The sequence below is a fragment of the Nicotiana sylvestris genome, chromosome 6, assembly GCF_000393655.2.
Source record: "Nicotiana sylvestris chromosome 6, ASM39365v2, whole genome shotgun sequence".
NCBI lineage: Eukaryota > Viridiplantae > Streptophyta > Magnoliopsida > Solanales > Solanaceae > Nicotiana > Nicotiana sylvestris.
Window position 1 is genome coordinate 188639612 of NC_091062.1, and position 15632 is coordinate 188655243.

Genomic DNA, 15632 nt, shown 5'->3' on the forward strand with positions numbered 1-15632 from the left:
CTATTTAATTCGAATGATATATGTGTGCGTAAAAAACAAAAATTAACACATAAAAAAAACCACTGACTCTATCGTGGATTTGCCACTAATGATATGTATATAAATCTATAAAAAAAAGTATTTTTGACTTTGCAGACAATCTTGTCTGTGGTTGAAGGCCCCTTCTATATGTTAATTTCTTCTTATTTTTTAAGATTTTTCCTTTGAAACAGCTACTCATGTAATAGAATGTGCCGAGCACCTCTGCCTATGTACTTGAAGCGCTCTTTTAAATATTCCAGTTCATGCAATTTTTGCAATTTATTTGTTTTTAAATTTCCTTTGAGTTATTCAATGTTAGAATATTCTGATTTACAATATTATTTTCTTATAGTTTCTAAATATGTGTATTAATTCTAATTTACACAAAAAATTAGATAAATTGAACCTCTTGCTTAGAACCTACCGTTGAACGGTGATATATTATACATCCACCGATTATTTTTAATTTAAGAGATTATGTGAATAACTATTTGGATTAATTTTTCAAATATTTATTATACACGCGCTTTGCAGAAGGTGTCATGTAGCAGAAAAATTCTTTTAGGAGTATGTCTAACAAAATAATATTTTTCTGAAAAAATAAAATATAATATATTCATATATAATACATACAAAAAATAAAAGTAAATACCAATTTAAGATAACAAGTAGAGATTCAAACCAACGGTGTCTTAAATCAAATCACATTTACTAACAGATTATGATAATTCACGATTAATTGACACCATTTGTACAAAATCTTGTGAATGCTACTCTCTACTTATTTATAGGTATATAATTAATACTTCCTTTTTTTTATTGAGTTGTCATATTTCGCTTTTCGAGAGTTAAATTACATAAACTTTGATCAATATTTTAACATGTATTTTCCTACAATATTTATAGCACGTTTAACATGTATTTTCGTATAGTTTTTAATATCTAAATTTTAATTTTAAAATATTAAGATAATCTAATTTAATTTAACTTCAAAGATTAATTAAATTGAATTTCTGGAAGGGAAACATGACAATTAAATGTGAACGAATAGAATATTGGTTCCAACTTCTCACGTATCTCTCACACATCTCTACCAAACATTCCTCCAAATCCTCCCTTCCATTATATCCCCATTTTCCACGGAAAAAATCATAAGAAAATAATTAATAAAAAAACTAAAACATGCCCCCATCAACTTTCCTCTCTCTGTCTCCAGCTAAACAAAAATGGCTTATTCAGAAATTAAAATCAATTCATTCAAAAAAATTTAATTAGCTAAATACATATTTATAGATACCTTTCTTCTTTAATTGCATTCTTGGGTCTCTGCATATATTTACAAGACCCGTGTTTTTTCTTTCAATAATTTTTTTTAAGGTTCGATGCTATAAAGATGAAACTTTTATAGCAAGCAACCTTTTCAAGATTGGAGAATTTGCTTGTTTTTTGTTTTGTTCAATTTTTTGAGAATTTGAAGCCATTGTGGGATTTTTATTTAAAGAATAAAAAGACATGATTTGTTTTTCATGTTTTTCGTCCAATGAGAGTACAACATCCAAAAGGAAATGTACAAAAAGAAAAGAAACATCAACAACTGCTGTTCATCCTCATAGAGAAAACTTATCGCCACAACAAGCACAGCCTTGGTCGTCTAAGCCAAAGACGCATCATAATAAGCCACATTCTCACCCGCCGCAACGACCTCAGTCGTCGCAGCCAGGTAACTCGAGGCAGATTCAAGATTTAAATTCTATATGTTCAATTTTTATATTCTTACGGCTAAATGTTGGACTTTTGAAATTATGATTCAGAATTTAACATTTATTGAAAATTTAGTGATTTTTCGCATTTATGTGAGTCTGGCGTAAAATTTGCTGAATTCAAAGCCCATGAAATCCATAGTAAATCCATATTTTTTGCGTAAACTCTTCATTATGTATTGTTCTTTTTGGACCGATTTCGATCCTCACTGCTTCAGTTGTTCGAGAACCTTTAAGATATATAGTAACATCAATCGAAAACTAGAGGTGGATCCAAAATTTAAAAATAATGAATCGCAGTTTATATTATATATGGGTATATCTTCCAATTTATCCTCATACCAATCGAAATGATCTCACAACCTATTATAGCACCAGCTAATGGAAATATTTCAATTATATTGTTCGGACTCTTCAAAAATATCTCCGAGTGTGTGTCGGACCTCCAAAAATAGCGAATATTTGAAGGATCTGATGCGGGTGCCGCAACATTTTGGAAAGTCCGGGCAACATATTATTTGAGTGTGATGTTTTCATTTCCTAATAAATCATATCTTTCCAATTCTCAGAAAAAATAAGAAATGTTCCAGCAGAAACCAGGCACCAAAATTCATCTAAAAAGGATGAAGAGAACAAGAATATTGCAGCTCAGACTTTCACTTATAGGGAATTGGCAACAGCTACAAAGAATTTCCGCCAAGAATATCTGATAGGCGAAGGTGGATTTGGACGTGTTTATAAGGGCCGCCTTGACAAAACTGGCCAGGTATTCAGATTTTTTTTAAAATTTTTCTGCTATACATTTCTTGAAAGGGAGCTTTGGAGCAACGATAAAGTTGTTTCTGTGTGACCTATAGGTCACAAGTTCGAGCAGTGGAATCAGGGGTAGGCTGTCTACATCATCTCTTGGGGTGCTCAGCCCTTCCCCATATCCTGCGTGAACGCAAAATGCTTCGTACACTAAGTTGCCCTTTAAATTGCTCTATAATGCATTCGACCCTGAAATTGCACTAGTAGTTCATTTTTTTCTCTACCTATATAATGAGTAATTCGTATATCTACATCGGCTTTGTTTCTCAAAACTAGCACTTGTGCCTATAGAGAATTAGAGATTTCTCAATTCGAGATGGCATCAAAACCGTAGGTAGTAAAAAAAAAAGAGTTTAATCGTTGATAAAAAAACAAGTCCTAATCTGAGACTTCTCTTTCAGGTTATAGCAGTAAAGCAGCTTGACCGTAATGGATTGCAAGGAAACAGAGAATTCCTTGTAGAAGTGTTGATGTTAAGCCTTTTGCACGATACAAATCTTGTAAATTTGATTGGATATTGTGCTGATGGAGATCAGAGACTTCTGGTGTATGAGTATATGCCATTGGGAGCATTAGAGGATCATCTTTTTGGTAAATTTTTTCTTCTTTCTCATTTTTCTACCCTATTTTTCTTGCATTACTGGCCTCATTTTCCACGTTATTAATCTCACTTTTTATAAGTTATTATCTTTAATTATCTTTTAAATGTCCTATAGTCTATGAATGTGCAAAATAGATGTTAACTTATACACTTTGACAGTCAAAAGATTTTTTTACAATTAGATCACTTAAAAAGATAACTGCATGTAATTTTTCATGAAAAAAGGAATCAATAACCTCCTGAAAAATAAATCAGTTGCCTCGCTATAACATGTAAAAGTACACCAATAATTTGAATAATCTTTTAAACTGCCAGCATATATAAGTTAAGTCGACTCTTGGTCCTGCAGAATCATACAAAAAAAGTTGTAAATGATGAACTGGAATCTTAGTATCCAATTTATCATATATATAACTCTTTTAACTGATGCAATTTGCTCCCTTTATCTTATTATCTTGTTGTTGCTATTATTTGTTACTTCCTTTCAACTGTTCCTTGAGCCGAATGTCGATCGGAAACTGTCTCTCTACCTTCACAAGGTAGGGGTAAAGTATGCGTACACATTACCCTTCCCAAATTCCATTTGTGGAATTATACCGAGTTTGTTATTGTAATACATGGAAATATATTAATCTAATATAGAATTATTTCTTTAGATCTTCCACCAGATCGAACTCCACTGGATTGGTTCACAAGGATGAAAATAGCATTAAATGCAGCAAAGGGTCTTGAATATTTACATCATAAAGCCAATCCACCAGTTATTTACCGTGATTTGAAGTCCTCAAATATCTTGCTGGATAAAGAGTTTAATGCAAAATTATCAGACTTCGGTTTAGCCAAACTTGGACCAATGGGTGATAATTCCCATGTTTCTTCCAGAGTTATGGGAACTTATGGTTATTGTGCTCCAGAGTATCAAAGAACAGGACAACTTACTGTCAAATCTGATGTCTATAGCTTTGGTGTTGTTTTATTGGAGCTAATTACAGGAAAGAGAGCTGTTGATACTACAAAGAATGGACATGACCAGATTTTAGTTGCCTGGGTAAGTGAAACATTTTCCTCTTAATTCATTTTAACCTATGTTGTCTCCGTATGACCTTGGAGCAACAATAAAGTTGTCTCCCTGTGACCTATAGGTGAGTCTCGGGTTCGAGCCGTGGAATCAGCCATTGATACTTGCATCAGGGTAGACTGCCTATATCACGTCATTTGGGATGGGGCCCTTCCCCGGGCCCTGTATAAACATGAGATGCTTCGTGCACCATTCTACCTTTTTTAACCTATGTTGCTCGGACTCTTAAAAAATCGTGCCGGATATGTGCCGGATCTTTCAAAAGTAGTAGAGTATATTTTTTAAGGATCCAATATGAGTGCGACAATATTTTTGAAGAGTCTAACCAACAAAGATTTTAACTTTAGAAGCATTTTCATGATTAAGTGAGCTTTTGGCACAAGGATTTTAAGATAAATATATATATATACTGACAGTACAATGATTTTCTTTATAATAATGATGCAAGTTAACCTTTAATAGTAGGTTAGTTATATTTTTACCTGGTTATTGATTAAACGTACCTACAAATATCTTATAATTAAGTGTGTAAATATCTTTAAGAGTTTATGTTTTGTGCACTAACACTATAAAACTATAAAGTTTTTTACACCTTATAAGTTGACCTATAGGAATAAACACTGTAACTCTTTAATGCAAACCGGATATTTAGTAGCCTAAAAACAGAATAATAACCTACTTTAGCCGATTAAATTACAATAATAGTGCGTACATTCTTTATAGAGTAATATATATTACCAACAAATATTTTTTTTTATATATGTGTATCACATACATATAATATACACATTTTATTACTTTTTCGCTAGCGAATGCAGTTAGGTTTTGGCTGAACAATTGTTTATTTTGCCCTTCCTTATACTATTATTATATATAACTTAAATCCTTTTACCATTCTATGTTTAAGTGATTGTTACCATAATCCCATGGTATCCTAGCTGCATCGTGAGTTTCATCTAATTTTGGGTGTTTTACACAAACAACCGGTCAGATTTACCGTTTACTTTTTTAGCCGGTATACATAGACTATACTCATATTATACATGAATTATACATCCGTCTCTCTAATTTTTCAGGCCGAGCCGATTTTCAAAGACACAAGTAGATACACAGAACTAGCAGATCCACTTCTTAAAGAAGACTTCCCAAAAAGAAGTTTCAATCAAGCAGTTGCTATTGCTGCAATGTGCCTACAAGAAGATCCAGCAGTACGTCCACTGATCAATGATGTTGTCACTGCTCTCAGTTTCCTTTGGGCTGAATCATCGGATAACGGATTCGTTTCGTCAATATCTCCTGATCCATTACCTGAAGTTTCAGCCGATAATGAAAGTGATAATGAAGAAATTAAAACATCTGCAAAAGAACGCCAGAGAGCAGTTGCAGAAGCCATAGAATGGGGTTCAAATTCAAGAACTCAAAATGAAAGATTACCATAGCATCTTTATATAGTTGGCTTATGTAAAATTTTGCGTTAAAACAATGTCAGTTTCTTGTCATAAATTTGACTTGTAAGTGAGTTTGAGTCTGAGACTCTAGTGGTCTTAAGGCGTTACTTCATATCTCAAAATTGATATTTACTTTCTATTATTTTCATGCGGAGTTATTTGTTGTATATATAATTATTAGTTTTCTTAAAATATATATATTACAGGCACATAGATCCGTCAATGGTGTCGGATGATGCCTCTTATTAAAGGGTGTTTTCGCGACTGATCTGTTGGGAATAAACCCCCTACAAAATAATATTCACGGTAATAAAAGCGGAATAATAACGTAGCACCAAAATACGGTAATTAACAAGAATAAAAGAGTAACAACGACACCAAAATTTTTACATGGAAAACCCTTTTGAATAAGGGAAAAAACCACGGCCCTGAGAAGAGCAACTGATATCACTATAGCAAGGAATTTTTCATATTGTAGGTCCGAGTAAAATACTCAAAAGACCACTACAACACTCAAAAAAAATAACCCTCTTTTGATATTCCCACCTCACTACAATATCACTCACTCTCTATTTTTCTCACAGACTATTTTCTTATACCCTGTCTGTGAAACCTCACTCTTTCTTTCTAACTCTCAGATATATTTTTCCTCTGAGATTGGTGTATCAAAAATAAGAGTCGAAGCTCTTCTTTTATAGGCAGAACATCGCCTACTACACTTGACATTTTCTTTCTGCACGCCTACCACATTTGACACAGCCTACAATGTTGACTATGCAAAAGGAAAAGTGGCTGCCAATTTAGAAAAAGAAGACAAAGGAAGAAAGTTGTCTTCCTTAATTTATGGGTTGGACCCCACAAATCTCCCCCTCCAGTCCCATTCACATGAAGGAGGTAACACCGGAGGTTCTAGTTTGAGTGTATGCCGACAAGTTCTTTGTATAGCTCAAACTTATCTCTTGGTACCACTTTGGTCAGCATATCCGAAGGATTCTCACTTGTATGAATCTTCTTTACCTGCATAGACCCATCCTCTATCTTTTCTCGAATCCAATGATATCTCACGTCGATATGCTTCGTCCTTGCATGATACATATTGTTTTTGCTCAGGTCTATTGCACTTTGACTGTCGCAATAGACGACATACTCCTTCTGATGCAATCCAAGCTCTTGAAGTAACCGTTTGAGCCATACCATCTCTTTGCCAGCTTCAGTAGTGGCAATATACTCCGCTTCAGTTGTAGAGAGTGCGACACACTTCTGCAACCTCGACTGCCATGATATAGCTCCCCCTGAAAATGTAAAAAAAAATCCAGTAATGGATTTTCTGTTATTAATGTCACCTGCCATATCAGCATCTGTATAGCCCTTCAAGATTGGATCCGATACTCCAAAGCACAAACAATCTCCTGTGGTACCTCTTAGGTACCTGAGTATCCACTTGACTGCTTCCCAATGTTCTTTTCCAGGATTTTCAAAAAACCTGTTGACAACACCAACTGCGTGAGTAATATCAGGTCTAGTACATACCATTGCATACATCAAGCTTCCGACTGCTGAAGAATAAGGAACTCTAGCCGTGTTCCCTTTCTCCTCCTCTGTTGTAGGACACATCTTTTTCCTCAACTTTAGATGACTAGCAAGAGGTGTGCCGACTGGCTTAGCATTTTTCATGTTGAAGTGTTCTAGTACACATTCAATGTACTTCTCCTGAGATAGCCACAACTTTCTACTTGTTCTCTCTCGAACTATCTTCATCCCTAGAATTTGTTGTGCTGGGCCCAAGTTCTTCATATCAAATGACTTGGACAAATCTCCTTCAACTTTGCGATCAACCCCTTGTCTTTTCCTACAATTAACATGTCATCCACATACAACAACAATATAATAAAGTTATTCTCAGAAAATCTTTTGAAGTATACACATGGATCAGAATAGGTCTTTAGGTATGTTTGACTTTTCATGAATGAGTCAAACTTCATGTACCACTGCCTTGGTGCCTGCTTCAATCCATAAAGACTCTTATTCAATTTGCACACCATGTGTTTCTTTCCAGCTACTTCAAATCCTTCTGGCTGCTCCATATAAATCTCCTCTTCCAAATCTCCATGAAGAAATGCAGTTTTCACATCCAACTGCTCCACTTCAAGATCTAGGCTAGCTGCTAAGCTCAAAATTGTTCGAATAGAAGTCATTTTGACAACAGGTGAGAAAATTTCGTCAAAATCAATACCTTTCTTTTGTTCGAAGCCTTTAACCACCAATCGAGCTTTGTATCTGACCAGCTTGCCATTTCCATCTTTCTTGAGTTTAAAGACCCATTTGCATTTGAGTGGTCTTTTACCCTTTGGAAGTTCAACCAGCTTGTATGTGCCATTTTTCTGTAGAGATTCCATCTCTTCTTGCATAGCTTTCATCCACTGGTTCTTTTCTGGATGGGACAACACCTCCTTAAGACTTTCTGGCTCCCCCTCATCACTGATGAGGACATACTCTGTGGAAGGGTACCTGCATGACTCTACCCTTGGCCTCTCTGATCTCCTCAGAGGTTGAGGTTGTTCTTCTCCCTGAGTGGGGTGCTCCACTTCCTCGACACCTTCATCAAGTTGCTCCCCCTGCTCAATAACCTCACCAGGTTGCTCCCCCTGCTCGGCAACCTCGTCGGTCGTACTTTCTGCACTTGTGGGATTGTTAGAAGTAGAAGGAATAGTAACAAAGTTAGGAATTATACCATTCTTCGCCTTTTCTGACATATCAGCAGCAGTTCCAACTTCACTTTCTCGGAAGACTACATCTCTACTTCTGATGACCTTCTTCTTTACAGGATCCCACAGTCTGTACCCGAACTCTTCATCTCCATATCCGATAAATATGCAGGGAATAGATTTATCATCCAGCTTTGTTCTCTGCTCTTTTGGTACATGTGCAAAAGCTCTGCAACCGAACACCTTCAGATGCGAGTAGGACACCTCCTTGTTGGTCCAGACTCTCTCTGGGATTTCAAACGCCAACGGAACTGATGGACTCCTATTGATCAGGTAACAGGCTGTCTGAACTGCTTCACCCCAGAATGACTTAGGCAGTTTAGCCATTCTGAGCATGCTTCTCACCTTCTCCACAATGGTGCGGTTCATCCTCTCGGCTACGCCATTGTGCTGTGGGGTTCCAGGAACTGTCTTTTCATGTCTGATCCCATGACTTGAACAATACTCTTCAAATTCCCTTGAAGTGTACTCACCTCCATTGTCACTTCGGAGACGCTTTAGCTTTCGACCCGTCTCCCTTTCTACTAGAGCATGAAACTTCTGGAAAACTTGAAACACCTGATCTTTGGTTTTCAAAATATAAACCCATAATTTTCGTGAAGCATCATCAATAAAAGTAACAAAATATTTGTTACCGCCCATTGATTCAATTTCCATTGGGCCGCAAACATCAGAATATACTAAATCAAGTATATTCAATTTTCTTTCAGACGATGTCTGAAATGAGACTCTATGCTGCTTACCAAATAAACAGTAGTCACAAGGTTTTACCGTTGTACCTTTGGCATAAGAAATGAGTGATTTCTTGGCAAGAATCTGCAATCCCTTCTCGCTCATATGACCCATTCTTTTGTGCCACAAATCTACAGAAATCTCATCTTGTGCCGCGTTCAATTCACCTTGGCATATTTCTGCATTTGTCCTGTACAACGTGCCACGAGCAACTCCCTTTGCAATCACCAATGATCCCTTAGTGAGTCTCCACTTTTGATTTGCAAAATAACTCTCGTATCCATCTCGGTCTAAAGCAATTCCCGAGATCAAGTTCATCCGCAAATCAGGTACATGCCGCACATCCTTTAGAACCAATGTGCATCCGACATTTGTCTTGATACAAATGTCACCAATCCCCGCAATCTTTGAGTAACTTGTGTTACCCATTCTCACTGTGCCGAAATCACCTGCTACATATCTGCAAAAAAGATCTCTTACCGGCGTGGCATGGTAAGATGCCGCTGTGTCAACCACCCATTCCGACTCTGGACCTGACAGGTGCATGCATTCCTCTTCCTCATTTATAAAGAAGATAACATTATCATTGTTTTGTACCATGGCGGCAGTGTTGTTGTCATTCTTCTGGCCACTGGTTTCACCTTTGCCCTTCCTTGGATTTGGGCAATCTCTTTTGAAGTGACCTAGTTGATCACAGTTGTAGCAATTTCTGGTTCTTGATTTGGATCGGTTCTTTGACTTCCCACGAGCTCCGAATCTACTATAGTTACTCGAACTCCTTTGATAACTCCTGCCTCTACTTTCTGTGATGAGAGCCTGTCCTTGATTTTTAGGCTTCTTTCTCATCTTCTTATTGAGTAGAAGAGCCGATGTGACATCTTTCAACTCAATAGTAGTCTTACCATGCAGGATGGTTGTTGCCAAATTATCGTCCGAAGATGGCAACGAGTTCAATATCAAGATAGCTTTATCTTCTTCCTCGATTTTCACTCCGAGGTTGGCAAGCTGTGTGATTAGTCTGTTAAATACATTTATATGTGACAAAAAATTCGTACCTTCACCCATGTGTAGGGCGTATAATTGCTTCTTCAGGTACAACTTATTTGTCAGCGTTTTGGACATGTATAGGCTTTCCAACCTTGTCCAAATTTCATGTGTAGTGTCTTCATCAATGATGTTATTTACCACATCGTCTGATAAGTGCAACCTGATTGCACTAACAACTCTTTCATCAAAGTCAGCCTAATCCTCAGCTTTCATGGTATCAGGCTTTTTGGCATCAGCATCTAGTACCTTGTGTAATCCTTGTTGGATGAGCAGATCCCTCATCCTTCTTTGCCATGTTGAGAAACAGTTATCTCCGTTGAATTTTGCTACCTCGTACTTTACTTCAGACATTTTTATTTTTCACCGAGTATAATACTACCGATAGTGAATAGTATTTTAGTGAATTAGCAGAACCTGTGCTCTGATACTAGTTGTTGGGAATAAACCCCTACAAAATAATATTCACGGTAATAAAGCGGAATAATAGCGTAGCACTGAGATACGGTAATTAACAAGAATAAAAGAGTAACAACGACACCAAGATTATTACGTGAAAAACTCTTTTCAATAAGGAAAAAAACCACGGCCCTGAGAAGAGCAACTAATATCACTATAGCAAGGAATTTTACACATTGTAGGTCCGAGTAAAATACTCAAAAGACCACTACAACACTCAAAAGAAATAACCCTCTTTTGATATTCCCACCTCACTACAATATCACTCACTCTCTATTTTTCTCACAGACTATTTTCTTATACTCTGTCTGTGAAGCCTCACTCTTTCTTTCTAAATCTTAGATATATTTTTCCTCTGAAATTGGTGTGTCAAAAATGAGAGCCGAAGCTCTCCTTTTATAGGCAGAACCTCACCTACTACACTTGACATTTTCTTTCTGCACGCCTACCACATTTGACAGCCTACAATGTTGACTATGCGAAAGGAAAAATGGCTGCCAATTTAGAAAAAGAAGACAAAGGAAGAAAGTTGTCTTCCTTAATTTATGGGCTGGACCCCACATGATCTTCTAGTTCTTTTATTTTTGAGTTAATCATCTGATATCCGGAATTCACTGGTCCGATGAATCCGAACTCGCTCCGTAGAAAAGTTACTATGGGGGTTTAGTGCTCCTACCAAAGAAGATTTCATTTTTAGGTCTCGAACCTCTGGTTAGAAGTAGAGGAACCTTTACCATTCTACTACACCTGTTGGTGGTTGATTTTCTTGATGTGATATATGCATATACATTTAAGTTTATTTCAATTATCAAACAGATGTTGGATTGAAGTTTGTTTGATAGTAATTTTTATGGCTTCAGTACTCCATAGACATGACTAGTTAACACTACTAAAAAAAGGAGGAAATCGACTGCTATAATCGACCGATATTGGTCGGTAATTGGCAAAAATCTACCGAAAACTGACATATCCGACTTTTGTCGGTATTTTTTGATCGATTTTGGTCGGTCAATTAATTTCACAAACGACCAAAAAAGAAAAAAGCTGCCAAAAAAGGCCGAAGTCGGTATTTATATTATGTAATTAAAAAATGCACTATTTGAGAATCGAACCGGGACCTGTACTGTGGCAGAATACTATTCTACCACTAGACCATTGGTGCATTTTGGTTTAAGACTTTATTTTATTTTATTTATACTCTTTAATTGCATTTCCGCACGAAATAACCAACTGATTTCGGTTTATTTTATTAAAAAATAAAATTACTGACGGAAATAAACCGATCGATTTTGGTCAATTTTTTTGAATATTAATTTTAATTTATTTTAATGAAAAATCGACCAAAGTTGGTCGGTTTCTTGAAAATAAATTTCGCAGGATGCAAAAATAGTTTTCTCGCATTTTTGAACCAAACAAACCAACTGAAGTTGTTCGGTTTCGTAAATAAAAAATTAAAAAATAATTTAAAAAATTGTCTGACTTTGGCCAATTTTTTGACCGACTGAAGTCGATTTTGGCTGAATTTCTAGTTGTGTAAGTGATTGAGGAATGAGAATCAATTGCTAGAAAGTGTTGAATTCTTGAGGAAAATAAGGCGAGGAGTAAGAATATTAATTCAGATATTTCATATGTGATGGCATATTAAAAACGGACAGTCTTATTATAGCTCAACATCAATAATAACAATCGGGGATCTCCCAGGATACCATCCTGTAGTCCCATATGTACATAACCAGTGGATCTCCGGAGATCCCGTCCCGTAGTCCAACTCATAATGCGCGGGAATCTACCGAAATCCTAGTCCGTAGTCCCAAATGTAAATACCCAGTACTGGGGGAATCTATCGGGTGCATTCCCGTAGTTCCATATAACTGTGCAGGGGGATCTACCGGAATCCCACATCCGTAGTCCCAAAATAAACAGGCAAGGGGGAGCTACCAGAATCCCGCATCCGTAGTCCCAAAATAAATACACAGCAGCAACAAGAAAATATATAGAAATGACAAGGTTTCATATTAAGGCAACAAGTGATCCTAGCCTAGCATGCTGCACAGAATTCAGGTAAGGCAGGTTGAGAAAATAAAGCAATTAAGTCACTTAGACATGCTTTTCTAAGCTAACAACAGGCTTAATAGTACAAATAATAGAAACAGGAAAGGAAACATACTAGTAATTACTTAAAGAAAACCGAATTTCCAACAATCAGCACAAATACGCACTCGTCACCTCACGTACAAGGCATTTCAATCACCAAATATATCAATCATAAGGGGAAGGTCCCCCACACAAGGTTAGACAAGCTACTTACCTCGAACCGGCTCAAAATCAATTCGAAACCACGCTCTTGCCACGAGTACTCAACTCCAAATGGCCCAAATCTAGTCAATTCAATTTCATAATATAAATAACACTTCAAGTAACTGATTCTACAAAGAAATTCTAAGCTAATACGCGAAATTAGGTAAAATGACCAAAACGCCCATCGGGCCCACATCTCAAAATCGGGTAAAATTTATATTTTCAGAATTCTCTCTCTCATGAGTCTAACCATATCAAAATTATCCTAATCCGATGTCAAATCTCCAATCAAAACTCAATTTCTTGGTCTAAGAACTTTTCCCCCAATTTCTACCAAAATTTCGAATTAAAGGATGAATTTAAGTGTAGATTCATGGAAATTAGTCTAAACTGAGTAGGAATTACTTACCCAATTGACCCCGGTGAAAATCTCTTCTATAATCGCAATCTCCCGAGCTCCCAAGTCCAAAATATAAATTATGGCTCAAATCCTCGATTTTGGGTTTTAAAAATCTGCCGAGGGATTCCCTTAATCGCGAATGCGGTCAAACCATCGCGTTCGTGAAGCACAAATTGACGTTGACCATATTTCCTTCTTCGCGAACACGACCCCTTCTTTGCGATCGCGAAGGCTCAGCTCCCAGCCCATCGCAAACGCGGCCCCCTTCTCGCAAACGCGTAGATCAAGACCCCAGCCCTTCGCGAACGCGAAGGCCAAACCTTCAGCTCTGCGACCTATCCCTTCGCGAACGCGATGGCCACTCTCGAACGCGAAGAACAACTGGTCTGCAACACACCAGCAGTTTTTCTACAACTTCAAACATCAAGAAATGGTCCGGTTAACCACCCGAAACTCACCCGAAGCCCTCTGGACCTCAACCAAACATACCAACATATCCTATAACCTCATTCGAACTTGTTCCAACCTTCGGAACGCACAAAACAACATTAAAACACCTATTTCTTATCGGATTCAAGCCTAAGAATTCCAAAACTCTAAGAATATGCTTTCGATCAAAAAGTCTATCAAACCTCGTTCGAATGACCTGAAATTTTGCTCACATGTGACATTCAACATTACGGAGCTACTCCAATTTTCGGAATTATATTCCGACCCTCGGATCAAAATCTCGCTATCGAACCGGAAACTTCAAAAATTCAACTTTCGGCATTTCAAGCCTAAATTAGCTACGGACCTCCGAAACACAATCTGAACACGCTCCTAACCCCGAAATCACCTAACGGAGCTAACGAAACCATCGGATTTTATTCCGAAGCCGTCTTCATACTATTCCGACTAAGGCCAACTTTCCAACACTTAAGCTCTTATTTAGGGACTAAGTGTCCCAAAACTCTCGGAAACTCAACACCGAATATCCCGGCAAATCAAAATAGTAGAATTAAACTTGGAAAAAACAGTTAATAGAGGATCAGAGCGTTAATTCTTAAGACGACCGGTCGGTTCGTCACATCCTCCTACACTTAAACATTCGTTCGTCCTCGAACGGGCATAAATACATACTTGAAGTAGTGAAAAGATGCGGGTAACGGCTGCACATATCCTGCTCGGTCTCCTAGGTCACCTCCTCGACCGGCTGGCCCCGCCACTGAACCTTTACTGATGCAATGTTCTTTGACCTCAGCTTTCTAACCTGCCTGTGTAGTATTGCCACTGGCTCCTCAACATAGGATAGATCCTTATCCAACTGGACTGAACTAAAATCCAACACGTGCGATGGATCACCATGATATCTCCGGAGCATCGAAACATGGAATACCGAATGAACTCCGGCCAAGCTGGGAGGTAAGGCAAGCTCATAAGCAACCTCCCCAACACGCCCCAATATCTCAAAAGGGCCAATAAATCTTGGACTCAACTTTCCTTTCTTCCCGAATCTCATGACGCCTTTCATAGGCGAAACCCGAAGCAGAACCCGCTCTCTAGCCATATAGGAAACATCACGAACCTTCCAGTCCGCGTAGCTCTTCTGTCTGGACTGGGCTATACGGAGTCTATCCCGAATCACCTTAACCTTCTCCAAAGTATCCTGAACCAAGTCTGTGCCCAATAATCTGGCCTCACCTGGCTCAAACCAACCCACCGGGGATCTACACCGTCTCCTATATAAAGCCTTAATGGTGCCATCTGAATGCTGGACTAATAGCTGTTGTTGTAAGCTAACTCCGCCAATGGCAAGTACTGATCCCAAGACCCTTCAAACTCAATCACACACGCACGGAGCATATCATCAAGAATCTAAATAGTGCGCTCGGACTGTTCATCCGTCTAAGGGTGAAATGTTGTACTCAACGCCACCTGAGTACCCAACTCATGCTGAACGGCTCTCCAGAATCATGATGTGAACTGAGTACCTCTATCTGAAATGATAGAAACCGGAATACCATATAGACGAACAATCTCTCGGATATAGATCTCCGCCAACCGCTCCGAGGAATAAGTAGTACACACAGGGATAAAGTGAGCGGACTTGGTCAGCCGATCCACAATCACCTAAATAGCATCAAACTTTCTCAAAGTCCGTGGGAGCCCAACTACAAAATCCATGGTGATCTGCTCCCACTTCCACTCCGGAATCTCTATCTGCTAAAGCAACC

At 37.8% G+C, this 15632-nt stretch overlaps 1 protein-coding gene across 1 annotated transcript; it reads left to right on the plus strand.

The window, feature by feature from the left end:
* The first annotated feature begins 1195 nt into the window (after positions 1-1195).
* Positions 1196-5866, plus strand: LOC104217769 (probable serine/threonine-protein kinase PBL25). Its single transcript, XM_009768088.2, has 5 exons — positions 1196-1741; positions 2351-2547; positions 2993-3182; positions 3849-4240; positions 5347-5866. The coding sequence occupies exons 1-5, from the start codon at positions 1534-1536 to the stop codon at positions 5707-5709; spliced, it is 1350 nt and encodes a 449-aa protein (XP_009766390.1). The 5' UTR covers positions 1196-1533; the 3' UTR covers positions 5710-5866.
* Positions 5867-15632: the final 9766 nt, after the last annotated feature.